The sequence below is a fragment of the Canis lupus genome, chromosome 6, assembly GCF_048164855.1.
Source record: "Canis lupus baileyi chromosome 6, mCanLup2.hap1, whole genome shotgun sequence".
Taxonomy (NCBI): Eukaryota; Metazoa; Chordata; class Mammalia; order Carnivora; family Canidae; genus Canis; species Canis lupus.
Genome location: NC_132843.1, coordinates 73020380 through 73047456, shown reverse-complemented (window position 1 = coordinate 73047456; position 27077 = coordinate 73020380). Strand labels below are relative to the sequence as shown.

Below are 27077 nucleotides of genomic sequence, written 5' to 3'. Positions count from 1 at the left end.
GTTATGATCTCTATACTCCAGTGTCCTAAGCTACCAGAACCTTCTCTCTCTTCTGTGCCAATAAAAATTTCTTATTCTGCTCTGTTGGACTCCCCAGCGTCTCTATCCTCTGCTGATTCTCGCCTCCGTATGTCAGGCTCCAGGATCTTGAGCTCTTGTCTCTCATCCTGAAGGAATGTTGTTTGCCTTCGGCTCTAATGCCTGAGAATCCATCCTCTGTGCTTTTCCCTTGCCTACTCCTTGTCTTCTTCCTCCTCAAAGAACGGGGGAAGGAGTAGGCACTGGAGAAGATTGTGACATACTTCCCACAGGTCAATAAATACACGTTATCACAACTGTTTAAAAGTCCCGTCATAGCCTTCACATGTGCCAAGACGTAGGATTCACAGAAGCTGTATTGAGTGGACCATACAGACCAAGCTGATTGCACATGGTTACAAAGCTATTTAGTTAACTTGTCCTAATGCAATTTCCCCTCCACCTTCTTATGCATTTCCTGACAGTATCATTTGTAATAGCTTCTTTTTAATGCACAGAGATCGGTTCTTTCTAGTTTTTACCCAAATTTCTTGTCAATTGGAAATTCTTTTTATGAGATTCTGCTGCTATGGCTCCTTTCATTCCCTTGCCACCCATCCACCACCTTTTCACACCCCCTACCCCGCACTACTTCAGAAAGGAGCAAAGTCAGAGCTGGCCTCATTCCAGAATTCTGAAAAAGACACCGGGTACTTCAGAAGAGCAGAAACTCCTTACAACTCTTTGGGATTGGGAAGAGGTAACCAGAGGAAAGAGAAAATCTTTACAGAGACAGCTACCTGATATACATGAAAACCTATGCTGGGAACGTCTCTTCTATGTCAAAAAGCTGTTTGCCTCCCCATAGAAACTGCAAGGTTTGGATGTGACCCAGAGTCCCATCCTTGTCTACTTTTAGAAAGGGATCTTGATTTGCAACCAACTGAGAGCTCACACCAATGCACTAGCCAGAGAAAGGGTGGCTGGTGGGTGCCCAAAGATGGGAGGAGCTCCTGTGCCCAGCCCCAGAGGCCTCAAGGGCTCGGGGGCCCACTCAGATTGTACCCGAGAGCAAGAGAGAGGAACTGGGGTGAGCTAGCACTGTGGCTTTGTCTGTTTCCTGTTTCAGCAAGGCTGCCGTGCAAAAAGAAAGACGGTACCAAGAAGGGAAATGCTAAGGGGGCCCAGAGCCATGGATTGAGAGCTTGCATTTTACTCAGCTGCTGTCCTGCCCCATCTGAGACCAGAGCCAAGATCTGCCCAGGAGCTGGAATGCTTTCCTGAGCTGCTTGGTTTGGAGCCTGGGACCCAAGGTAACTGAGAAGGAGGATGCTTTTGTGTCCAGATTGGGGACCTCTGACTCTGGGGTGGGGAAGATGCTCGGTCATCCAAGCTTCCCTAGGCTCAGAGGGGGAGACACGGAAGCAGATGGATTAGTTTAAGAGTGTTTGGGGTTGGGTAAGCAGGAAGGCATCCTGGCTGGCTCCCGGAGGCACTAGCCATGGCATAGGGGTAGATCTTTGAACGCTCCTCTGCTCCGTCCTTCAGATTGTATTAGGAGTGAGTCAAATGACTTAGCGTCCCAGCTACCCAGTACTGGGCATGAGTTAAATGCTCTTTTATAGTTCCCCTCAAAGCAGGAGTCCCCAAAACAATAAGCTGCCTTTCCACAGCCCAGGTGCCTGCCGGCCCTTCTCTCCTGGGCTCACACTGGGAGCTCTGCACCAGGACGGCCAGACCTATACAGGAAGACATTCATTGCACACACAGCCAGGAAGTAGGAGCAGACTTGGAAAGGCAGCGACAAACCACTGTCAGGTGAGGGCAGCACCCTGACCTCTCCCTGAGGCACTACGCCCTGAGCCAAGATCACCTCCTCCCCAAGCTCCAAATGGGCCCTGTCATGCTGCCAGCTGCCAGAAAGCCTGGGCAGTGGCCCAGTGACCTTTCTTTGAACCACACAGGGACTAGTTCCCTTTTCTTCTACAGCCCATCCCTGTCAGTCAACCATGCCACATGGCTTCTTGTGTTGAAGCAAATCAGAACAGTCAAGACACCCCCGAAAGCTGGATGTGATTCCACTCAGCTGTGTGCACCTAATCCTACCGGGTGTCAGGCCCTGGGGGTCTGCGAATGCTCCCTTCTGTAAGGAGCCCTTTGGACGGCAAGTCCCCACTTGGGCAACAGGTCCCAGTGTTTGCCCCTTAGGAAGCAGAGCAAAGCCACTGCATGTGTCTGCAGACTGGTGCACTGGCCAGGGTCAGGCAGTCTGGGGAGACCTCATCTCAGGCTCCATCTCCTCCCCCACGGCGCTTTCCCCCTCAGGAAGGTAGGAGGATTCTCCATAATCACAGGCTTTGCCCCCTCTACAAAGCCCTAGGATTACCTGGGGCCCACGTTTTAATGGTGGGATGCAGACAGGCTGGACACCGGCTCTTCTCCCCACCTCTTCTTTGCTTTTCTGCCGGGCCTATTTGACATGGCGGTTGTGTCCAGCTCAAGGACAAGTCCTTGTAGCCCACATCCAGAGGTCAGACGAACCGAAGCAGTAAATACGATCCACATGAGGCCACATCCTCTCCGTGTAGTAAACAGAAAAGGGTGGGGAACAGAAGGATGAGGCATTCTTGATCTTGGGGTGCTGGTCCAGCTGAAGGCCTTGGGCTTAACAGCACCAAGTCTTTGGTAGCCAAGATCAGCAAGACAGGGGTAGTAATAATCCTACTTCAGTATTGTAAAAAAGCTGACATTTATTGTGTGTTATGTGCCAGATGCTTGATGTGCGTTTTCTTCTTTAATTCTTATAACCTTACAAGGGAGGTTGGGGTCTCGTTTTATAAATGAAAAAAACTAAGGCTTAGAGGCACTTAAAAGCAAAAAGGTAGTAGATGACAGAGCCAGGATATGAACCCACACAGCCAGGAGCGAGGGCTCTCTCCGCTTCCCCCATCTAAGGTAGAATTAGCCAGGAGCTACGGCTTAGGCTCCTAGAAGGGTAGATTCTGGACATGGGATTCACCTGTAATAATCCCGAGTCTCCTCCATTCAGTCATTTACAACTCAATATGAATGGGTCTTTTGCATCCTGTTCTGTTTTTAAATAACAGAAGTGGCAGGTGGGAAGTCAGGGAACCGTACAGAGTAGGAATGAGGAGAAAAGCCTAAAGAAAGGGGGGGAGCATCATCTACTCCCAGGGATGGGAGTAGAGAACAAGCATCCACAACCTCACAGTTTTCCTTTCTTTCTTTCTTTCTTTCTTTCTTTCTTTCTTTCTTTCTTTCTTTCTTTCTTTCTTTCTTTTTCTTTCTTTCTTTCTTTCCTTTCTTTCTTCTTTCTCTTTCTTTTTAAGATTTTATTTATTTATTCATGAGAGACACACAGAGAGAGTCAGAGACACAGGCAGGGGGAGAAGCAGGCTCCCTACAGGGAACCTGATGCAGGACTCGATCCCAGGACCCCGGCATCATGACCTGAGCCAAAGGCAGACTTTCAGCCACTGAGTCACCCAAGTACCCTGCAGCCTCACAGTTCTGCCTGGGGTCTGCACTGCCCCATACCAGAGTATCCCCCACTAAGCCTCTTTGAGAGCATGCCTGGCTTGACCTTATAGGACCCCTCTCCTGGAGTAAGATTGCCCCACCCACAAATGACCCCAGGGAATGAGTGGTCTGATCAGAGAGATAGCAGGAATCCTGCAGAGAATTCTGGACTGAGCCAGATGGGCAGCAAAGTTCCAATGAAAGGACAAAAAGGCTGCTACCTGTTGAGTCTGTTTGGCCTATAAATAAACTCAAGGGGCCAGAGCTGGCAATTACTTGCTGGTCAATGAAGCTGAGATGCCCTTTCTGACCTATCCAGGAACGAGGTTCTGTGGGCAGTGGGTAGTGACATTGTAGGACAGAAAGGAGAAACAGAAGCTGGAAGGGGGAGTCCCTCTTCCTTCGTCCTCCACTGGGCTAGCTCCAATGGTCAGTGGAAACAGGGCACAGAATTTCCTGTGTTCAGGATCTGGCTCAGCCACATCCAGCCCCAAACAAATTTGCAGAAGGTAGGTGAGGGAGAATGGGAAAGAGGGAGAAAGCATAGAGAAAGAAGAAGAAGTTAGAGTTGGGGTTATGTGAATACCAGGTAAGATTATCTAAACAGGCAGCAAGTACGGCTTCTACACCACGCCTGGTTCCCTGGGGACTTGTGGTTACTGTTTTCATTTTTTTCATTTTTGTTTATAATAGCCTTATTGAGGTATCATTCATGTGGTTGCTGGTTTTGATGGTATGATTTGTATTTGGGCTAAGGAGAGCAGACCTAGCAGCCTACGTAGCCCTAGCAGGGAGGAGATTCTAAAACATGAAACCTTTAGCTTGGAGTGTTATTGAGCTAGAAGCTGTGAAATGGGTTTCAGTCAACACTGCACAGATGGCAGGTACTCAGCCAATATTGGTTTGAGTTGATGTGCTCCTGAGGGTCAGATCCCAATCCTGGGACAGGAGTGGATACCAATGGACCAACGTCAGGACTCCATGACCGGAGGAATTAGTGTGAGCTTTTCCTCCTAAACCATGCCCAGGTCTGGGCTCAGAAGCTAGTTGCTAAGGGTTAAGAAGACAGCAGTGGGTGGTAGTCACAGGACTGGCCCCAATTTGGGGGGGGGGGGGGTCTGGTTATTATTCCAGGCCTTGAGAAAAGAGTCACTCAGCTATTTCAGCTTGGGTCAAGAGAGCAGGAAAGATGCGGGCCTTCCTTTTAGATTGGAGAAGAGAGAGCCAGTTTACCTGTTCTCTAGAAGTCTCTGGAAAATGAACACATCCCTATCTGCCATCCAAAATGCTATATGCTCCTGACAATTTTTATCAATCGTTTCTCAGGTTCCCCTGACTTAGAAACAGGGTGAGATCAAGGAAGGTGAGATCAAGGAAGAAGTGGCAGTGCAAAGAGATCTTCCCACTTTGCAGAGGGGGAACGTAGGCCAGAGGAAAGCAAAAATTAGTATGGAGCCTGGACCTAGGAGTCCTGCTCCAAGTTCAACACCATCACCTCCTCAGTTTTCAACTGAGACATTGTGCTATTTCTGCCCCCTGGTCCAGGGAGATAGTCATTTTTCTGCCCATCTCCTGACCCCTCCCCTTCTCCTCCCTCTTGGCATTTGGCAGACCCAGGCAGCTATTCCAGGAACTGGAAGCCAAGCACAACAGGTGCTCAGGAGGTCATCATGATCAGCCCAGACCCCAGGCCTTCCCCTGGCTTGGCCCGGGGGGCTGAGAGCTATGAGGCCAAGTGTGAACGCCGGCAGGAAATCCGTGAGAGCCGTCGTTGCCGCCCCAATGTGACCACTTGCCGCCGGGTGGGGAAGGCACTGAGGACCCAGCAGAGAGAGCAGCTCCAGAGTGCACGACAACGGGAGTTCTTCAGGAGGAGGGACCTGGAGGTGGAGGAGACAGGCAAGGCCCAGAGCCCCAGGGCCAAGGAGCGAGGTCCCTCCAGGAGGCCAGGCCAGCCAACTGACCTCAAGGAACCCTTGTCTTGGGCCAACAGGATCTCTTCCCCCCGGCAGCAGGTGGGTCATGTCAAGGGACACGCTACTCTGGATGGAGGCAGGGGTACTAAGGCAGATGATTGGGCTCAGACTCACCAAAAAGTGATTTAAATTAAGCTCCTTCTTCCTCAGTCATAGAGCATCTCCCTTACCCACTTACTCATTCAGAGGTTTTTGTTGTTTGGGTTTTTGTTTGTTTAGCTCTTTTTTGTTGTTGTTTTGCACTGGCCTTTTAAGGAAGAAAAAAAACGTAAAAGCAATCCCATTGCTAATTCTTAGTTATCAGTTCAAATTTAGGCAGTCTATACATATGTTCTAGAGCATTTCTTCATCCATCATTCAACAAATATTTACTGAGTGCTTACTGTGTGCCAGGTACACAGGCCTATCTTCTTGATACTCTCAGGAGTACACACACACACACCCTCTCCTCTCCTCTTCTGTGAGACTATTGTACCCACCTACCTTTTCTCTGTTACTTGGACCATTCCGTTTGTACTAAATTCATGCAGCGAAGGTCTTGTCTGGTCCAGTAAGCTTTCCCTGGCTTCTCCAGGCCACCTCTGCACTCTGTGGTCCTTATGAGGTTATAAATCCTCTAAGATTGTGTAATAATACTTAGAGAACCCATCGTTCTGGCCTGGGAAGGAGCAGTGCTGGCAAAAATCAGGGTGTGCTGAGAGGATCTAAGCCAGCAAACCATCTGTGTCTTCCTATCCATGTTATGAGTATGCTGACAGCAGGGATGGGTCCGCTGTATTCCCTGGAAGTGCCTGGCCTGGTTCCGCACCCAGAGTAGAAGTTCAGTCGGGCTTCTTTTTTTTTTTTTTTTTTTTTTTTTTTAATTTTTATTTATTTATGATAGTCACAGAGAGAGAGAGAGAGAGAGAGAGGCAGAGACACAGGCAGAGGGAGAAGCAGGCTCCATGCACCGGGAGCCTGATGTGGGATTCGATCCCGGGTCTCCAGGATCGCGCCCTGGGCCAAAGGCAGGCGCCAAACCGCTGCACCACCCAGGGATCCCTCAGTCGGGCTTCTTAATTAGTGGATCTGTTATCAGTAATAGAAGGTGCTGCTCAGAAAAACGATCCTTGAGCCCGATTGTAAAATAAAACCAACTGTTTACCTTCTAAGGCGAGAAGACTTCTGAATGCTTTTTGTTTAAAAAGAATTTTTTTAAGGAGAAAAAAGTGCAAAAACACATTTAACTAAAGAACTTTGCCTAAGCCTGTCAGTTATCGAAGTTTTACTGAGCTCGAGTCGGTCTGCATGATTGGATACCACAGGCACCCCTTAGCCTTTTGGTGTTCTGTTACAACCATAGAATTTTTGAGTTTGCATGAAGAATATATAAAAAGAGCCGACTAGATTGTGACAACTACTACTATACCCCTCCCTACACATTCCTGCTCTACTGGCTCTTCTCACAAAACCTCAGCAGTATTCCAGCCATGACTGAGAGGAAGGAAGCCACCTCTCAAACATGGAAGGGACCTCAGAGATCATCTACATCACACAGACTCATTGCACAGATAGGAGATGAGACCTAGTAGAAAAGGCAGGGTCTGACCCTAGATGCCTTCACTCTCAGGCCAGTTCTCTTTCCACATCACCATGCTGGCAGCATAGGTGGCTGAAACCAAATAAGATAAGTCAGGGGTTCTAGAGAAAGTAAGGAGAGATAAGCCCAGCTCCCCATTTGCCTGGCATGGGAAGGACCATTCCTCCCACAGCTGAGGAAGGCCAGGAGCAGGGACAACTTTGTAGTTTTTAAGTTTTGAATGGGTTACCTTGGTTTTCTGGACCTGAAACTTGATCACTGGTTCACTTTTCTGCGGTCAGCTGGAGAATGATGCTCTAAGAGGCTCTAGGCTTTCCGCATCCCCTACTTGTTTTCCAGGTGTCAGGGACCAGCTCTGAGGTCTTTCCAAGCCAGCATCACCTTCCCTCAGGCCCCTGGAGGGATTTGGCCAGCCAGCCCTCCCAGGCTGAGGACCTTTCACTGAAGGATTATCCCGCCAAAAAACCACCCAAACACCACCGTGGTAAGAGCAGAGCCTCCCCCACCTCACTGGGGCCTGCAGAGAATCTGGCCACAGCAGGCTCAGCTTGCTGACAGTGGAGAGTCCCTGTGCCTTCCCACTTCCTCCTCCATGGGTTCTGAATCACCTTATCCTCTATCACTCAGGCACCCAGACAAAGGCAGAAACAGCCCAGCCAGCAATTAAGAATGATGCCAGTCAGCAGACCAAGTGAGTACCTTCCATGTCCTTGCCCCCAGCTTCCTTCCATACCATCCACTCCTCTCTTCTAAGCTTTGCTTGAATCCTCACCCAGTATGTGGAGAAGGAACACAGCAAACTTCCACATCCACCTTAGTTGAGAGAAAGGAAGGCCTTCCCCACCCTATTGGCTCTTCAGAAGAGATCAGAGAAGGAATCCACCCGCCATCTCCTGATGTGCTTGTTTCTTTGATCGAGTGTCATTTCTGTTTTTATTTCTTCTCTTCCCAGTTATGGAGTTGCAGTTCTAGATAAGGTAAGAAAATCCTCGCGTTGAAGGGGTTGACTCAAAGGGTATCTCAGCTCCTCTAAGCTCTGACATACTGGAATTCTATGGTAAACACAGCTGGGATGGAGGGGCACTTTCTTCCTGGATGAGCACAGACAGGAGGACCTGGAGGGACTCTGTCTGAGTCAAGGAAGAAAAGTTACTTGACACAAGCCAGTCTCGGCTCTCGTTGCATGTTCAAGAATTTCAGGGGACCTAGAGTCTTCTTGAATACCCTTTTTCTTTCTCTCTAGGAAATCATCCAGCTTTCTGAGTACCTCAAAGTAAGTAACATGTGAACTCTCCCCTCAGCTCCTTCACCCATTTGCTCTCTTCTCATCCAGATTAATCATGCCTTCTTGCATTTTTGCCCCCCCAGGAGGCCCTACAGAGGGAGCTGGTTCTAAAACAAAAAATGGTCATTCTCCAAGACCTACTGTCCACTCTGATAAGGGCCTCTGACAGCTCTTGGAAGGTAAGGGAATGAAATCTTTGTTTGAACAAAGCTTGTGGGCTCTTACTCTTCTTTACACACCACCCCAGCAAGAGAAGGGGTTTTCTCACTACTGAAGAGGCGAGGTAGGAGGTGCTAAGATCTAAAGGTCAAACATGCCACAGTAAATATATGGAAGAGCTCAGCTAAATCCAGAATCATTAGCTGGGCTCATGTTGCTCCACACCCAGGGAAGACTCAGAACCAAAACAGGCAAGAATTGCCATTTTTCAATTTGTTGGAAGAAAAGAAGGATGATCCCAATACATTTGCCGTTATTGACTATGGTGAATGTCAACTCTTTTTGTATGGGATTCATACCAATATTAACTCTGAGCCATCATGCACCTACTATTCAGCTTAGATATCAATGTCAAAGTGAGAAGGGACCTGAAAGATCATGTAGTCTAAGTTTTCCCATTTCACCAACAAGGAAACTGAGTGTCAGAGAGGTCAAGTGACTTGCCCAAAGTCACATTGCTAGTTAGAGGCAGAATTGGAACTAAAACTCAGGCCTCCTTATTTTAGTCCATTCATTCAACAAATATTTATAGATCATGTTCTCCGTACTGAGCACTGGAAATCATGAGATATTAATTAGTTAGAGTTCCTGCTTTTAGAAAGCTTGTGGTTTTGTCAGGGAGGCAGATGCCTAAACAATGCAGAGATATGACAAACGAAATAAGAGAAATGTTTTCAGTATATAATAGTATATATAAGATGGAAGGAATGACTCCAGAGAAGAGGAAAACCAAGGAAATATTTATAGTTATGGAAGTATTTTCCAGACTAACGTGGAAGCAGAAACTATATTCTAGGCTGGGGATACAGCACAGACAAAGACCTAGAGGCATAATATAGTCTAATGCAATGGGTCTCCAACACTTTAATCTGAAGACTGCTTTATACTCTTCAAAAAGTTTACTGAAAACCCCAAAGAATGTTTTGTATTTACCACATCAGGATTTACCATATTAGAAATGAAAACAGGAAACTTAAAATGTGTGTAAATTTTAAAATACAGTAGTAAACCCACTACATGCGAACCTAAATGACATACTTTTATGAAAAATAAGTTTATTTTCCAAAAAAATCATGAGAGGAGTAACACTATTTTACACTTTGGCAAATCTTTTTAAAGTCTGAACAGAAGATTCTCGTATTTCCATCTGCTATAATACATTGTTTTGGTTGAAGCGTATGGAGGAAAATCCAGCCTCACACAGATACATAGTTGGGAGAGAAAAGACCTCATAGAACCTGTGAAAGGGTCTCGGGGACTCTCAGGGGTCCTTAGACCCCCAGAGTGAGATCCCTTAGATGTTCAGGGAGCTACGCCACTGGAGCATAAAGTGCCTGGTCCAAAAAAGAATGCATGACCTCACGGGCCTCCATGAACATCTAACCCTGCGGCATAGATGGTTCATATTTAGACAGAGAGATGGGCTGGGAGGGTTTAAAACAAAACTGAGAAGTTAATGGTGATATAAAAGAGACTTCCTAAGCGCAGTCCTCCTTCCTCACGTGGCATTCTACGGGATTTAGTGTCTACGTTCAGGGGTCCTGATTGTCAAGGAAGTTGTTTTCATCAGCCGAGCAGGAGCCTGGGACAGACAGCTGTGCATGCCAGGTGGTTTCCGGTGCTGAACTAATTTGAGATCATCTCACTCATTTATTCAACAGACATCTGATAAGTTGCAACTATGTGCTGAGCCCTGTGCTATGGGGACAAAAAGAAGTAGGGTTCTTGCTCTTGAGGAGCTCACATATCAGCCAGGAAGAGAGAGATGTACGGTGTGATGAAGCTGTAACAGTGGTTTCTAAAACGTGACACGGAGGAGAGAGAAGCAAATAATTACTCGGCCCAAAGTGGAACAGGGTAGGCTTCAAAGGAAAGGGACCACTTGAGTTGGGTCAGGAAGGATGCGTCGTTTACTGGTTACAGAAGTAGGAATGATGATGGGGAAGAAAAAGCAGAAAGGAAAGGCTGTTTAAGGTAAAGGAATCAGAATGCTTATAGGCCTCTGTCTCACAAACAATTGGGTATAGCCGAGTGTGGCTGAAATGACGGCATCATGTCAGAGGAGTTCCAAAGATAAGACCAGAAAGGGCTTCAGATGGGTCTCTGGAATTATGAAGCTTAACCTTTTTCAGATGGACAGGGTATCTCAACCTTAAAATAATGTAGAGACTCTTTCCTAAATGAAAGGATCACAGATCCCGGAGAATACATGCTACTCCCAGTTCGAGAAACACTGCTCCAGGCCATCAGCAGGGTAGCAATGGGAGGACTCTGTATTTGGGTTTAAAGTCCTACACTTAGCAATGTTTGGCCCATCCTCACGAAGAGCTCAGTCAATAGCTGTGGAGCTGTGGTCACTTTGGCAGCATACACGCTGAAATCGCTGAGGAACTAAGTCGAAAATGAATGATCAGATCTGTGCTTTGAAATGTTCTCTGACAACAATCAGGACCCTGGCTCTGGGTGGGTGGGGAAGTGGCCAGAGCTGTGTTGACATCCCAAGCGAGTCATAGCAAGCTTGGCGGAAATGGGAGACATTTCCAAGGTCACCTCTGGAGGCAGTTTCACGCCACAAGGGGCATGAGAGCCTCGGTTCCTCTGCTTGTGGTTTTCTCCCTCCCGTCTTCCCACCCCTCCCTATACTCACCCTTCTTTTCTTCCTCCTTTCCACCAACCCCCTCCCCCCCACAGCTTCCTGTTTTTAACAGAAATAGTCAGATTTTTCAGTTAAGAGGTCTTGTTTCCCCCAAAACAAAATAAAGCAACCCTCTACTCCTGCCATGGAAGCCTCAACTTCCATGGAAGGACAGCCCGAGACTGTGGTCCTGGGAAAACTAATTGAGAAGAATGTGACCAAAACGGGGGCTGGCGTTCAGCCCAGTTCAGGCCTCTGTTTTTTCCATTTGGCCCCCATGATTTGAGTTTCCAACTTCACATGCAGGGAAGCTCACCACAAGCTCTGTGAGAACCCCAAGAATGAGGTCCCTCCATTGCTTCCTCCTCAAAGCTGACTCTGGGCCTATTAGATAATATGATGCGGCCTAGGGCCCTGCGGGGACTCCAGAGCAGAAACAATTCGGGTAATAAGAGAAAGCAAGCTCTCAGTGTTGGGCAATTCAAAAACCGAGGCAGGGCACACTTGGGTTTTAAGTTCTGTAAAGTGGAAACGAGATTTTTGAGATGACAGCCCAGCGGGGGATTGGCTGCAAGCCTCAATCAACCTCTGCTAGAGCAGAGATGAGCTGTGGGCTGGTGCTTCTGTGGTGAGGTGGTAGTGTTTCTGGAGAACAGATCAGAGGCTGGGGAAAGCCAAGCAGAAGCAGGAGCTGAAGCCCTCAGACCAGCACCAGGTGTGTACAGCCTCCACCTTGCTCCCTTTTCCAGCTGGGGGAGGGGGGGTGCTCTGCTCTCTGAGCCCTGGGGCTCCCAGGCTGGGGGGGGGGGCGGCGATTGCCAAAAAACGGTCCACTGTAGGCCTGTAAAGAGTGCTTCTTCCCACATACTGCACCACTGGGCTTCATGACGGGAGAGGGGGGCGTGGGGGGCTGGGGCTCACACCAGGAAACTACATGCCTCATTTGCAACAACTTGGCTACAACTTTCTTCCCTGCCTCAGGGAGTCTGGGAAGGTGGAGCTGTGGAGGAGATTTTTTTTTAAGCCCCAGACTTGGGTGGTCCTTCATCCCCACTGAAGGGGCTATCCTGAACTGTCTTCTGTTGCATTGTGAATGGAAAAGTAATCTGGGGTACGGCTAAAATACAAAAATAGTTGGGAGGGCCAAGATACTGGATTAAGACCATAGTAAGGGAGGAGTGAGGAATCACCCAAAAAAAGGGTAAGAGACAGGGGAAAATATAAGGATATTGCTTTGGGCTGGTCTGCTTTCTTCTCAAACCACAGCCAGATAAACCTTAAACTCGGTGGGTTTGATTACACTGTGCCATAGCAAGGAGTTTAGGCACAAGGAAAATGTAGAGATCTGAACCAGGAAATGGGGGTGCAGAAGTTGAGTTCAGGACCCGTGGATTGACAGTGAACCCGCCATTCAGGGGAAGGCAGCCCTTTACCAGTTAGTCCCAAGCCCAAAACAATGGAAGTCTTTGTCCATCTCTTTTATCTGTCCCAAAGCCCTGTGGTTACTGGCGATGCCAAATCCAGTTGGACTCTCAGCTCTCACACGAGACATTATGAAAAACATTAATAGCAGGAGGCACTTTGAAAAATTATTTTTGGCAAAGCTTTTTGCTTTTGCAAAGCCCAGCTGAGTAATACAGGAAGCAGAAAGGGTGGGGGCGCCCTCTGGCTCCCAAGGTTTAGAAGAATCAGCCAAACAAGATCAAAACAGGAGCTGTGAGATACCACTTCCTGCCTCCCCCAGGTGCCCTGAAACTCATTGAAGGGGACAGACCTCAAAACAGAGTCCTCTCCTCTGCACCCAGGCCACGGTAGACCAGAAGCATAATGAGGGTTCCAAACACCCAAGCCGCCTGACTGAGAGGGGACATGGCATCTTAGGCACTGAGAGAAATGTCATTTCTAGACCTCACAAGCATCTCACAGGGCCTGGTTGGAAAAGCCAGAGAAAGGATATGGAAATCGGTTCTTGCTAGAGACCCATGGCCTTTCCTCTGGGAAACCAGCTCTCATTGATGGCACCCGCTCCCCAACCCCCTCGTACACACAACCTTCCGTCAGACTGGAAGAACAAAGCCCTGCCCTGGGAAAAAGGGAGACAATTACAGGTGGAGGAAAGTACAGAGCAGCGAAGAGGTAGTTAGCTACTAGGCTGAAATACTGAAAAATTGAGAAACAGATAAGCCTCTTCCAGCTTGCCCTTCTCCACCCTCACCCTTGAGATTAGCATCCTTCCTGGAATGTCCAAGATGGCATCAAACCCACCCTGCTTGGGAATACACAGAACGTGGCTTTCTGGGAAGCCCCTTCACCACCACGACTACTCCCCAAATACACACACCCTGCCTTGATAGCTCTCCTCCATTTCCTGCTTTCTTAAAGGATTTCTCAACTTTTAAAAAAAAAAAAAAGATTTTTAATTTATTTGAGAGAGTGTGCACGTGCACACAAGAGAGCATGAGCAGGAGGAGGGGCATAGGGAGAGGGAGAAGCAGACTCCAGGCTAAGCAGGACCCCAAGATCATGACTTGAGCCAAAGGCAGCCAGCCACTCAACCAACTGAGCCACCCAGGCGCCCCACTCTCATCTTGAGTCCAGTGTGTGTGTGTGTGTGTGTGTGTGTGTGTGTGTGTGTGTTGAGGGAAAGGGGAGGTAGTGAGGGGAGATACTAGTTTGTTAGGGCTGCTATAACAAAATACCACAGTCTGGGTGGCTTAACCAACAGAAATTTATTTTCTCATAATTCTGGAAGCTAGAAGTCTAAAAGCAAGGTGTTGACAGGGTTGGTTTCTCCTGAGGCCTCTCTCCTTGGCTTGCAGATGGCTGCCTTCTCCTGTCTTCACATGATGTTCTGTTCTCTTTTTATGAGCACGCCAGTCATATTGGATTAGGGCCCACCCTAATGACCTCATTTTAACTTAATTATTTTTTTTTTCTAAAAGAAGGAAAGAGAGAGCATGGCAGGGGGGCAGGGAGAGGGAGAGAGAGAATCTCAAGCTGACTCCATACGGAGCTGGGAGCCCGAAGCAGGGCTCGATCCCACGACCCCAAGATTATAACCTAAGCCAAAATCAATAGACAGTCAACAGACTGAGCCACTCAGGCTCCCCTCAACCTAATTATCGCTTTAAAGACCCTATTTTCAAATACAGTCACATTCTGAGGTGCTGAGAGTTAGGATGTTAACATCTAAACTTGGGGTGAAGGCAGTGGAGGGAGGGCACAATTCAGCCCATGAAAGGAAGTAAGGAAGGGAATGTAGAGACTTCTTTAGTCTTACCAGCCTATACTTTAGAAGTAAAGCTCCAGGTACAAGGCTATAAAGAGATGAGGAATATAGAAGTGCCTAGACACGGGAAAGAGGTAATGAGGAAAGAAAGAAAGAAAGCTTAGAAGATTTCTTTCAAGTGAACTCCTAATCTGATATCCTGAAACATTGGCTAGAGAACCTCAAGGTACAGAGTAGAACTGAGGACAGTCTGATTCTCCCTTCTCCTGTTTCAGAGAAACTGGAAAAGATCCTTTGTCATTTTTCTTCCTCTCTACCTCCTGAAAGGGTTCAGTTCCAAAAACATTGCTTGAACACTGACCACGTTCTAGGCAATAAGCTAGAAAAACAGAAGAAAACTCTGCATGCTGTATTTTGGCCCAAACTCATTAACTCATCCCATTTGCTCCAGGGCCAGCTGAATGAAGACAAATTGAAGGGCAAACTGAGATCTTTAGAAAACCAGCTGTACACCTGTACCCAGGTAAGCATTCGGGAGGACACTTTCAGCCCAGGAATCTAGAATTAAAGGAGAATGCTTGAACCTTGATTCTACTCTCTAGAAATGACACTTGAAAGAGATGAAAGCACCCATACCTACTCACTCAGTTCTGTCTTTGCCATTTTCACTTTGGCCTCTAACCCATCCTTTTCTCCCTTTTTCCTGGCGTTCTTCCCTTTGCACCCTGAGAAGGAACCCTAGCATCAGTACTGTGCCAGTTCCAGGGGAATCTTAGGAATACCTGGAACTGTAGGGAGAGACCCTAGGTAAAGATTCACAATACCCAGATAGACCTTCATAGGTCCCAATCTCTGAATAGATAAGTTGGATATTATAATAAAGTCTTACAAAATGATTTCCATTCCATGGGCAACTTTAGTCTAGTAGCAATCCCTGGGAAGAAGTAAAAGGCTACCACTCTTGGGTTTTCTATTGCACTGTTATCCATCTTCAGTTAACTCATTAGCCTGGTCTTGGATTACAAGAGATAGAAAGAAATCAGCTTTCACACCTGAGAAGTGATGGATTTCTGATAAGAGAATGAGGTGTCAGATAAGAGAATGAGGTGATGTGAAGTTAGGGAGATAAGATGGACCTGGCTGCACGGTTTTGGTCTTAGGCGGGAACAGAGTTTATATACAGGTTTGCTGATCCACAATTTTTATTTTTTCAGTATGGCCTGCTTTGTCACTCTTATGAACTAAATAATGCCAACTGTGCTCATAAAATACTGACTTCTAATCCAAAATACCAGTCTATATATTTTCAGTGAGGGGTAAAGCTGGCCAGTATGGGTAAATCCACTAACTAGAACATACCCATGTATGACCTCAGCCAGTAGCTCCTAGATCTGGCTTCTAATGAAAGTTTTAAGAACATAAGATCTACTGATATTTAAATTCAAATTTTCAGATGATTCCAAAGTTAAATGGAAATTATTTCATATTGATCCCTAAATTTGCATCATCTGGACTACTGCTTATTCAGTGGGATAACTGAATTGACAGTAAAAGCTGCCTGCCTTCTCCAGAATCACAAGGCAAAAAGATGAAAAGGATAGGAAGGGGAAGACCCTAAGGGAATTTGCAAAGCTGCTCTTAACTTCTTAAGTTAAGCCAAGACAATTTTTAATGCAAATGTATGAATTTTAAAACATTAAGAGTACTGAGGATTGTTCAGATCTCTGAAGCTACACATTTTTTTAAAGCATGCTGTCTACCTTGAAGGAGTTTACAATCCCCTAAGGGACAATATTGACAATGGAGAGTCAATAGAATGAAAAGATAGACATACAAGGGACACTATGTGAACCTTAAGAAAAGCTACCTAATCCATAATGAGTTGAGGGATGGGAGTGATTGGTCAAGATTTATCAGAATTTACGTGATCTTTGGACTGAATCTTGAGCATGAGTAGAAGTTAACTAGGTGAAAAGGGTAGATGAGGATGCTCTAGGCAGAAGCTATACGGAAAAAGGCAAAGGCCAAAAAGCCCAGTGCTTAGGGGATCTATAAGCAATTCAGCTTGGGTGGAAGTAGCATAGAATCAAAGTCTGAGCTTATAAGGAGGAGCCATGCCAAGGAATTTGGACCTGCTCCTTAGTCACTGAGAGATTAACAGAGAGTTACGTGATTAGATTTACATTTCAGAAAGTACCCTTTGGCTACAAGGCTTGAAGATAGAGAAAATATTGAATTGACCCATACAATATTGTCCGAGTCTGAACTGACAGAAAGTCTGGAGAAGAGACAGATTGGAACTGTTAAAGAGGTTGATTTGACAATGCTCAATGAACCACTGATTAGTGGGAGAAAGAGAAATCAAGGATGACTCCCTGGTCTCAGGCTTGGGAGACAGTGGGTGAGGATGCTAGTCACTGAGAGAAGCAGCAGCCCAGGAGAAAGTAGGTTGAGAAAGACGATTTTGCTTTGGAAATGCTGAATTTGAAGTGCCTCTGGAAGGCCTGGGGGAATGCCCAACATGCCTAGAGCACTATTTGTTATGCGTGCTTACCTTCCTCATCACCTGGGACCCTCTCCCTGCCCACCTTGAGCCTGGAAGAAGACCCATCAGATTACTTCTATCTCTGCTCAGGGGGGCAGGGGAGGTGAGTGCAAGGACCAAATTCTTTTCCTTTCTGTATCCCAGCTCAGGGATTCGCACACAGAAGCTCAATATGTTTGTTGATTGGATCAAATTTACAGAAATACTCCCCTTGGGGAATGAAAAAGGTGTTATTGGAGATGGAAGACCAGAAAAACAGCTATGAGCAGAAGGCCAAGGAGTCACTGCAGAAAGTGCTGGAGGAGAAAATGAGTGCAGAGCAGCAATTGCAAAGCACACAGGTGTGGGGATGCTGGGCCTGGGACCCCGGGGTGGCTCTGGGCAGCATAGAAGGCAGCTGCACAACTCCCTGGAACCCCCAAGGCACCCTCCTCTTGTCTTGACCACCCTCTCAGCGGTCCCTGGCTCTGGCCGAGCAGAAGTGTGAAGAGTGGAGGAGCCAGTATGAAGCTCTGAAGGAGGACTGGAGGAAACTGGGGACCCAGCACCGAGAGCTGGAGAGCCAACTCCATGTGCTTCAGTCTAAATTGCAGGTACCAGGCCCGGGGTGGGGTGGGGACTTGGGGAGAGAAGGCAGGGCTCCTGGGTTGGGGACAGTGACAGCAGCAAGGAAAGAAGCTGCCACTAGGACGGGGGTTCCAAAACAGCCTGAGAGCATGTGGTTTTTAGTTCCTCACTCTTTCAGTTCCTCACTCATTACCCACTTTGTACCCGACTCACTGTTTGGGCTCTGAAATCTAATTGTGAGTTCAGCAAGGATGTCTGCACTGCTCATGCCAATGAACTAAGTGTTCACTGGATGACACCATCCAAATGCAAAGGATGTGACTAGAATATTCATCAGATTGCTGTCATACTCCAACCCACTCTCTGCACCCCATCCCAGCAGAGCATCCAGCTCAGAAATGCCTACTACTGGCACGGAACAAGCATCACTAGCTTACTTATAGGCTGGGTATTACCTAACATCCTGCCACTATGATTTTAAGCAATTATAGTAGACCCCTGGCATTCTCCAGGGTTCCATCATTTCCAACCCATGTTACCTTGTCAAAGTTAACTAATCTAAATCTCACTTTCCCCATCTCCGAAAGGAGGCTAATAGTACCCATATCATAGGAATGTTGTAGGATTAAGTGAGTTAATCCATACAAAGTATGTAGCACAATACCCGGCACATACAAGCCTCCACATATATTAGCTATTTTTCTTCATAGATTTTACTTACTTGGTTTGAAATTTTTGAGAACCCACATCAAAAATTTACCTTTATAATTTCATTGAAGCAGAAACCTGAGTAACCAAATTAATAAGACAGGGCATGGGAGTCTTATCGAAGGAACAAACCCAGCTGACCAGGGCACAATAACCACATCTCTTATAAAGGTCTTTTTCTTTTTAACCTTATTGAGAAAAACAAAAAACAAAAAACAAACAAAAAAAAAACGACCCTATCTGAGAGAAAAAATAGCAGTGTTAGAATGAAAAGACAATGTGAAGACACCTAAAAAGTGATGATTTGGTATTTTTCAATTTGGGCATTAACTCAAACGAGTTCCTTGTGAAACATCCAAAAGTCTAATGCATTGTTAAAATGTGAGAAATAGAGCAGCAGGAAAAAAAAAAAAAAATCCTAGTTTCCATTTCCCTAATACTTCAGTCTATGAAATTCTAGTTTTCCTCTTCTATGGGATCTGTTCCCAACCTCCACCCTGGCACTGACCTGCTTCTGTGTCGGGCCCTCCTCCTTACAGGGAGCAGACAGTAGAGACCTACAGATGAACCAGGCTCTGCAACTTCTGGAGAATGAGCACCAGGAACTACAGGCCAAGATTGAACTTCTACAGGGGGACAGAGACAGCTCAGATACCCAACACCTACAAGGTACCCGGCTCCTCGGAGGCCTCTGGCTGAGAGAGCCCCAGAAAGGAAGCTAGGTGGAGGAGAAGGCCTCAGGCTTTGGTTGGGTTGGTGATTTCATTTTACCTCGAGGGAAAGGCAGGGCTGTTTTGATCATCCAGGACTGAAAATTAATTGTGCTGCACTAGCGAATCTTGTAGTATCGGCCTGCTTTTCCAGCCAGTCCCTCTGAACCAGGTCACAGCATTCCCACTTTAGTCACACGTGGCGAAGCTGCATTTCTAATTTGAAAGGGAAAGGTCAGTTGAAACACAAGGCACAGTGAAGGTCTCCCATCACAGCCTGTGTGTCAACAGGGCGGGGGCAGGTACCAAATCCTATGCAAACACAACTCTTGATTCAACCTGAGGTTGCTGAGGCCAATGAGATCCAAGGTCCTCGAGAGCTGATTTACCTCTCCAGTACTGTGACAAGTAGAAGAGTAGCTTCCACTTGACACACATCAGAGGCCACAGACATCAGAGGCACCTACTAACTCGTTCTCTGGTGTCAGGTTCATTAAGTCTTAGGTTCGTCTATTTCAGTTTGCATTATTTCATTTTCAGATCAACTGAAGAGGTCAGAGGAGGAGAAACTCACCCTGATGGCCAAAGTACAGCAGCTGCAGGGTAAGTTCCCTTTCCAAATTCTCAAAGTAGCACAGCTGGCTCTCTGGTGTTCTTGGGGCTCCTGTCCCACAAAAGGCATCCAGTGGAGGGGTTTGGGGCTGTCTTTGACATATCCCCTACCTCTGTGCATTTTCAGACCTTCTTGGAAAGTGAGGTCATGTACATAGCTCTTCACAAGTTAATATTTGCCGTTTTTTTTTTCTTTAAACTTCTCTCTTTCTGTGCCAATGACATCCGCCCAAATTTCCCTGGTTTTCAGATTTCAAAAACAAAAACAAAAACAAAAAAAATGGTAGGTTTTCTAAGGCAGTTATTTTATATATTGTCATTCATTACATATGTGAATATGTCCTATAGACTTCTGTCTTTAGGAATGGTTCAGAAAATCAGTTCACGCCATGTATGCCTCAAAACTACCTTTTGGAGCCAAAGAGGGAGTTTTTGTAGAAAAAGGAAGTAGGCAATTGCCGAAAAGAGAACCTGATTTGATTAATATCTCCGCTGGCTGCCCACCACCTTAACCTCGGACACCCCTACAGAGAAATTTCACACAATGAATATTAAAAGTAAGGCAACCACCAGCAGATGCCAAGCACCTATTGGGCAGAAGCTGAATGGGCAAGGAGCCATGTCAAAATCGTGCATTTATTTATTCAGTACATATCTGTTGAGCCCCTATCAAGTGCCAGGTACTTTAGATATACATGGTGAGGATACAGTGCTGAGCAAGCTGACACAGCAGCTTCCCTAGGGAAGCTTACATTCTGAATAAGCTCTACAATAAAGTACAGAGTTTCTGTGAATAACTAAGTACGTGTCAGGTAGCAGTAACTACTATGGAGAAAAATAAAGCAGGTTAAAGGGAAACCGGTTGTTATTTCATACAAAGTCATCTGGGGAAGTCTTTCTTCTAAGGTAACATTTAAGCAGAGACTTAAAGGTAAAGACAAAGTAGGATGAGATATGAGGATGATGTACTTATAACAAAATACCACACACTGGGTCACTTAACAGAAATTTATTTTGCTCTGGAGGCTACAAGTTCAAGGTCAAAGTGTTGGCAGGGTTGATTCCTCCTGAGGGCTTTGAGGATACAATCTGTTCCAGGCCACTCTCCTTGGCTTGCAGATGGCCTTCTTCTTCCTGTGTTTCTTCTTGTCTTCTATCTATGCACGTCTGTGTTGAAATTTCCCCTTCTTGGAGGACATCAGTCATATGAAATCAGGGCCAACTCTAATATCCTAAAATACTTGATTACCTGTGTAAAGAACCTATCTCCAAATGAGATCACATTCTGAGGACCTAGGGGTTAGGATTTCCTATGAATGGTGGTGGTTATTCAACCAATAACAGACAAGAACATTTTGAATAATTAAGTTTCGAAGCAAAGTTCTGAAAAGACACTGTTTGCAGTAGATATGCTAGTATAGAAAAGTTCCTTATGTTTTCCTGCAGGTCTGCTCCAGAATCAATCCTTACAGCTTCAAGAACAGGAGAAACTCTTAACAAAGAAAGGTCAGCAAATTTACTTCCACAAATTCTAAGATAGTGGTCTTTCTTTGCCTACCTAGAGGCAGGAGACGGACCACATGACCTCTTGGAGTCCCATGCAGTTCTAGGAGTCTGTTAGGGCAGGAATCTAGGGGAGCTTTTTGGTGATTGATCATTGGCTTTGAGAACACTTTAACCAGTTAGCCTCCTATCCTGAGAAGTATATAAACTGTGAAAAGAATTTCTACTCTCTCCAAAAACATATGTCTGTGTTGAACATTTCAATAAATTGATTTTGAACTCAGGATTTAATGTCAATTTTTACACTTGACTTTCTGAATCAAATCCAACTCCCCAAGTCCACACTGTGTTGCATGCAACGGTTACCTCACTCTTAACCCTCAAGAGTCTTCTGCCTTAGCTCTCTGAGAAGAATTCATCATGTACGGGCGGGGGGGCGGGCAGGGAGAAAGACCCTCACTTATGCGTTCCATGAGGTCTTTTGTTTTCTCATCACAATCACCATGTAAAAGATAAGACAGAAATTATTATACTCACATAGTATGGATAAGAAAAAGAAAGTCTACGGTCATAAGAATTAAGGACACCACTAAGACAACAATCCACAATTTCTAACTCCTAGTTCACTGCTCTCTTCACCAAGACTAAGACTGCCACGTGGCTCAGAAGCCATCCTTAAGCCACCCCATGAAGATGAATTCTAGGGTAGGACAGCCATTCTCATGACTGAAATGAGGACAGAAGGGAAAGGGCTTAGTTATATCAAAGCACCAAACAAACCTACCACCAGAAATACTACAAAAGAAACTGGATTAGTAAGTATCCTCTAGAAATATCTGCCATTAAACAGGACTAGGGATACAAAGAAAAGATGCCAATCTTGACCTCAAGGGGCTCAAATTCCAGCTCTGTGTCAAGATTGAGCAAGGTCCCAATGGGAGGAAGTGAGAGAATTCTACTCCGTGCAGTCTCGTCAGGGACAGGTCCTCCCTTGCTCCCTCTCCTCCCTTCCCGTCACTCCAGGGTTCTCTCAGTGATAAGGCCCTCCCTCGGAGGTGTGGACCTCACTATCACTGAGAATCTGGCTGCTTTTTTAGATCAGGCTTTGCCTCTGTGGAGTCCAAAGCCCTCCCATAATGAAGTGGAACCTGAGGGTACAGGGAAGGAGAAAGAATGGGATTTCAGAGACCAGCTGCAAAAGAAGACTTTGCAGCTCCAGGCCAAGGAAAAGGAGGTGAGACGGTGACCTCAAGATAGTGAGGGGATCATCCCACAATAGTAAGGAAAACTACTGGGAGGCAGCCAGAGAGCAAAGATTTCAAAGTTTAAATTGTGACTGGATGTCAGTAGGTATTCATTTGCCTTTATAAAATGTCTTTACTTTTGGGCTAATTTGTCAATCTTTTCCTTCCTTTATTTATACCAACTGTTATTCAGGGTTTTACTAGTTACCTTTTGTAAAGTCAACCTAAACTCAAACACATTTAATAAACATATTATTTCCTCAAACTTTGCCCTAGAGTTATCTCAAAACTATATATATATATATATATATATATATATATATATATATATACATATATAGTGTCTTTTACGCAAATATAATTTTAAATTATTTATATATATATATATATATATATATATATACACACACACACACACACATATATACATATATAGTGTCTTTTAATTAACAAAGCCCTTTCCATCTACATACTGGGGAACATACATATCCCCAGAAGTATTCATATGCAACTCAACCAGGTCCTGGCAAAGATGCTTTTACTAAGATCACTCCCAGGTCCTCTGTGCTAGAAGATCGTCATTTTTTGGTGCCCCCATCTACAAAGCACTTACACATACACAATCATGAGAGCACTGACATGTACAATACATATTATAATATGCATTATAATCATTTAAATGGACACATTCCAGACAAAGTAGGTGAGACAGTCAAAAGGCAAACTGAAATCTCTGAGAAAGGCTGGGAAGGGAGGATGATGGTAAAAATTCCAAATGAATGAAGGGGTAACTCACATGGGGCCCTCTCCCCAATCTGAGCTGTCCCAGAAGGAACTGATGGTGATGACGTTGGTGGTATTCTCCCCCCAGTGCAGAGAACTGCATTCGGAGTTAGACAACCTCAGTGACGAGTATCTCTCCTGCCTACGTAAGCTGCAGCATTGTCGAGAAGAGCTGAACCAGAGCCAACAGCCGCCTCCCAGAGTAAGAGAGTCTATCCTCCCGTATTGTCCTGGATGATGGTGGGACGGTTCCTCCTTTGGCCAAATCTTGCAGATAAAATTTATCAGCCTGTGCCAACCTCTGGCCAGCCTGTTCCACTCAGCCTGGTTTATATACTTGACAGTATAGCAAGTGTCAGTAAACACTGGCTCATGCATCTAAGCCTAATTTTCATGGAACTCTTGAACCTGAAGGGGAAGACTATTAGCTAAAACATGAAGTGGTGTTCTTTTAGCCTATTATTGTTTTTTTCTTTTAGCCTATTATGAGCTAGTGGCAAGAGTAAGGACAGCAAAAGCACTAAGGAATACAAACGGAGAATAATATAATTTTGCTGAATTATTTTCCATCCTTGATTATTATCGTATTTAAGTATCTGGCCTTTGCTGGGTTTGATTCCCCGGGCCAGTAATCCTGGCTTAGGAGCCAGTGACCAGCAGTAAAGTGATTTAATCCCAAAGGAAGTGACCAAGTGAGAGGGGCAGTGATGTAAACAGCTTTTTCTCCTCTACTGACCCAATACTTTCCACTGGGCAGGGATGAGAAGAAGGAAGATTATTTTTGCCTGTACCTTCTCTAAACAACCCATGGCCTCTTTCTCTCTCCCCAACACCCCCTCCTCAACCCCCTCACAGAGGCAATATGGCCAGTGGCTCTCGATGCTGATGATAATGATTGCTATAGCACTGGCAGTGCTCCTGGCCAACAAGGACAGCCTGATGATATGAATCACTTGTGACAGCTGCATGAGTGAAAATCTGAAGCAAGAAACTTAATGAAAAATTCAGAAGGTTTACATACTTTAAAGTGTGGATTTCCCTGAGATTTTTGACTTTGCTATTATTTTTTTTTAACCTACTGTAAAATAAACAAACTTCACCTAATTGTCTCTGTTCCTTGGAACTCTTAGTTTACCCCTGAAAGACATGTCATATCCATAAACGTAAGACATTTGAGCATCCTGGTCTAGTCTCCATAGTCCAATTAAGTTGGTGGTATATGAACATGCAGTAAAACCTACCCAGTCCTCCACTTTCCGGCAGACACTATCCACTAGGGCAGGTATATTTACAACCACCACACAAGAGTATATTGCTTGTCCTCCACCACCTTTCTTCACAATCTCTTTTCTCCTATCGCCTACCCAATTAAAAAAAAAAAAATCAACAGATATCTCAGCAACGTCAAGAGGACTTCCTAGTATAGAAATGGCAAAAATGTATGACCAAGGCCACCAGCACCTACTCCCCCTGCCCATGGCAATGTGCACAACTGATGACAGCATTTTTCCCTACTGTTCTCAAGATGCTCAGAATTCGTACTTGAGAGGTCATCCCTGAGCTAGAACTGATCATTTTCTGAATACCATCCACATGAGAGAAACACTAAAGTCAGAGAGCCACTGCTGGGAGCGTGACTATCTCGGAGGAGATGCTCAGGTCAGCAAAGTCATTCTGAGCCCTACATCGAGTTCTAAGGTCTTCCTCCCAAGTATTTAGAATCTCTCTCAGGGCTGGGAACGAGCTCTCTGGGACACTAAAGGAATACAGCAAGACTGGGGGATGACCACGCAGCCATGAGATCCGAGCAGCAAACACCCGTAGTGGGGTCAGGGCTAAGCAGTTGTCATCTCCCTGGTTCAGTTGAAAGGTATACGGAACAGGATAGCCCAGGAGGATCCCAAACACAGTACAGAGATTCCAGTCTGAGGAACGAAGTCTGCTGCAGGAGACTGCCACGGACAGGTCCTTCTGCAGCCCTTGCAGATGCGTGATGATCTCAGCCATCAGGGCCTTCAAATCCTGAAGCTGGTCCAGGGAGCAGATAGACGGGTGAGGCTGGGAGCTGGAAACATCCACAAAGGCTATGGTACCAAGCAGCACCTGCTCCAAGGACTGACATACACGCTCGGGACTGACAATCAAGCTGTTTTCTCCGATCTCCAGGATGTGAAGTCCCTGGGTGGGGAAGCCCAGGGCCCGCAGCTCCTCCAGATAGCTCTGGAGCTCTGATGCCCCTGCACAACTGCAATCATACAGCAGAGCTGGCTTCAGTCCCCGGGCCACAGCCAGCACCTCTCCAGCTAGGTGAAGGCAGACGGCTTGGGGTGGGCACCGTCTCTTCCCCATGCCCAGGGTCTGCTGAGCAGCTGCCACCAGCCTCTGAGGGCTTGGTGCTGACACGGGATCTGCAAGTGACATCAGGCACGGCCTCCTTACCTAGCCACAGTTCCCTTCCCTGGGCCGCACGTCTGAGCTCCAGACACTTGAGGCAACGGCCTAAAAACAAAACAGTAGCAGGGGATTATTAACACCAGCCGGGGACATACCGGGAAGCCTGCCAACAGCCTACCCCTACGTTTCGGAGCATCCTCCAAACATCTTTCTGTCCCTCCTTCTGCTTTGAGACGCTAACCCAGACCAGACAAGGCGGGATCCCTAACCTGGTTCCTACAGTTGACTCAGTCTCCCTCAGTCCCTAATTCAGGAGTCTTTCGGGTCTTCTGAGTAGATGCACATTCTCTCTGGCTTCTTCTAACCTTTTTACCTGTTGCAGATTCCTTTCTCGGATTGGAACCTTAGGGAGTAGCGGCAGGGCTGTCTTTTGCAAAATTCCAGGCATTTCACCTAAAACTACCCCCCCGCCCCCGGGGAGGCAGAGTTCTGGGCTCCCAATGCCCTCTCTCGACTGCCAGCTTCCTCCTTCCCTTCCCGCCGACAGCTGCAACGGTGACCCGATCAACAGACGCCACAAGGCAGATTCACGACCCCTGCACCCCGGGACGTAACCGGGAGAGCCGGAGGAGGCCCGGACTGGACTCCCGCCGACGCCCCTTCGGCAAACGGGCTCCCTCCATTCCCCGTTCCCGGGCCCGAGCATATCGTAAGGATCCGCTAAAGGAGCCAGCGCTCGCTCTCTCGCTCTCACACACACACATACTTCCTGCTTCCGCTTCCGCCGCCGGCTCGCGGGCTCGGAAGCGCCTTCCGGTTCCCTGCGGGCCGCCGCCAAGACGCGGAAGCCCGCAGGCTCCGCCGCCAACACCGGAAACCGCTCGCGGCGCGCGGCGGAACAGGCCTACTGCGCATGCCCAGCACAAACGCTCACGCCGCTTTCCCGCGACGTCATCCAGCGCGCTGTCGCGCCCCTCGCCTTAGAACCTTCGGCCCGGCCGCGCCGGAAGTGTGGGCGCCTGCGGCCCGGCCCCTTCCTGCCAGACAGAGGCCGGCCCCGCCCGTCTGCGTCGGAACGGGGGTGGGGCGGGCGGAAGTGCACGAAAGGAGGCGGGGCCTGGCGCGACGGGCTGGCTGCCGCTGCGCTCACGCGGCCTGGCGTCGTGTGTCTTCCGTTGCGGGAGCCGGAGAAGGGCGCGCAGCGCGACGACCCCCCTTGTGTCCGGGAAGACGTGCGTCCCCCCCCCCCCCAAACGAAGCCTCCCTCGGGACAAGCCACGTGTTTCGCGGAGTCTCCTCACCTGTGAGTTGGTTGTGTGCTTCGACCGCCTAAACGCTCAATCTGAGAGGACTCGGCCTCTCTAACCGAGCAGGCTGTGAAGGGCCCGAGTATTACTCACTCGGAACACATTTATTGTGTGTGTCCGTATCACAACGTACGGAATAGATTTAAAAAGAAAAAATTAAAAAAAAAAAAAACACTTTGACGGTGCTCAAGTTCGAGGAATTCGGTTTTCTGATTCCACGTGA

General features: G+C 46.9%; 2 protein-coding genes across 10 annotated transcripts; one reads left to right on the top strand and one right to left on the bottom strand.

The window, feature by feature from the left end:
• Positions 1-1067: 1067 nt before the first annotated feature.
• TRAF3IP3 (TRAF3 interacting protein 3) lies at positions 1068-24257 on the top strand. 4 transcript variants are annotated; one of them, XM_072831191.1, is made up of 17 exons: positions 1068-1331; positions 1692-1836; positions 5170-5573; positions 7453-7597; positions 7741-7804; positions 8066-8090; positions 8357-8386; positions 8482-8577; positions 14933-15004; positions 17227-17367; positions 17482-17619; positions 18841-18970; positions 19552-19614; positions 21070-21129; positions 22224-22360; positions 23242-23355; positions 24009-24257. In XM_072831191.1, the coding sequence occupies exons 3-17, from the start codon at positions 5229-5231 to the stop codon at positions 24099-24101; spliced, it is 1653 nt and encodes a 550-aa protein (XP_072687292.1). In that variant the 5' UTR covers positions 1068-1331; positions 1692-1836; positions 5170-5228; the 3' UTR covers positions 24102-24257. The 4 variants fall into 4 exon arrangements, 3 of the variants coding, with proteins under 3 accessions (XP_072687292.1, XP_072687291.1, XP_072687293.1); XM_072831190.1 differs by lacking the exon at positions 1692-1836; XM_072831192.1 differs by lacking the exons at positions 1068-1331; positions 1692-1836 and adding an exon at positions 3939-4067.
• Positions 20618-26525, bottom strand: C6H1orf74 (chromosome 6 C1orf74 homolog). Of its 6 annotated transcripts, XM_072831207.1 has the most exons (3): positions 26314-26525; positions 25593-25652; positions 20618-25398 (listed from the first exon to the last, which is right to left on the bottom strand). In XM_072831207.1, the coding sequence occupies exons 1-3, from the start codon at positions 26460-26462 to the stop codon at positions 24765-24767; spliced, it is 843 nt and encodes a 280-aa protein (XP_072687308.1). In that variant the 5' UTR covers positions 26463-26525; the 3' UTR covers positions 20618-24764. The 6 variants fall into 6 exon arrangements, with proteins under 6 accessions (XP_072687308.1, XP_072687310.1, XP_072687312.1 ...); XM_072831209.1 differs by having other exon boundaries at positions 20618-25652; positions 26314-26510; XM_072831211.1 differs by lacking the exon at positions 26314-26525 and adding an exon at positions 25817-26307 and having other exon boundaries at positions 20618-25652.
• Positions 26526-27077: the final 552 nt, after the last annotated feature.

Excerpts from the sequence above, each read along its gene's own strand:
- TRAF3IP3 (XM_072831190.1), top strand. The coding sequence starts at position 5,229 with ATGATCAGCCCAGACCCCAGGCCTTCCCCTGGCTTGGCCCGGGGGGCT. Across the intron at positions 18,971-19,551 it reads AGATACCCAACACCTACAAG|ATCAACTGAAGAGGTCAGAG; the intron begins GTACCCGGCTCC and ends TTTCATTTTCAG. Across the intron at positions 19,615-21,069 it reads CAAAGTACAGCAGCTGCAGG|GTCTGCTCCAGAATCAATCC; the intron begins GTAAGTTCCCTT and ends GTTTTCCTGCAG.
- C6H1orf74 (XM_072831207.1), bottom strand. The coding sequence starts at position 26,462 with ATGCGCAGTAGGCCTGTTCCGCCGCGCGCCGCGAGCGGTTTCCGGTGT. Across the intron at positions 25,653-26,313 it reads GGCGGAAGCGGAAGCAGGAA|GCCGTTGCCTCAAGTGTCTG; the intron begins GTATGTGTGTGT and ends TTTTGTTTTTAG. Across the intron at positions 25,399-25,592 it reads GGGAAGGGAACTGTGGCTAG|TTGTGCAGGGGCATCAGAGC; the intron begins GTAAGGAGGCCG and ends GTATGATTGCAG.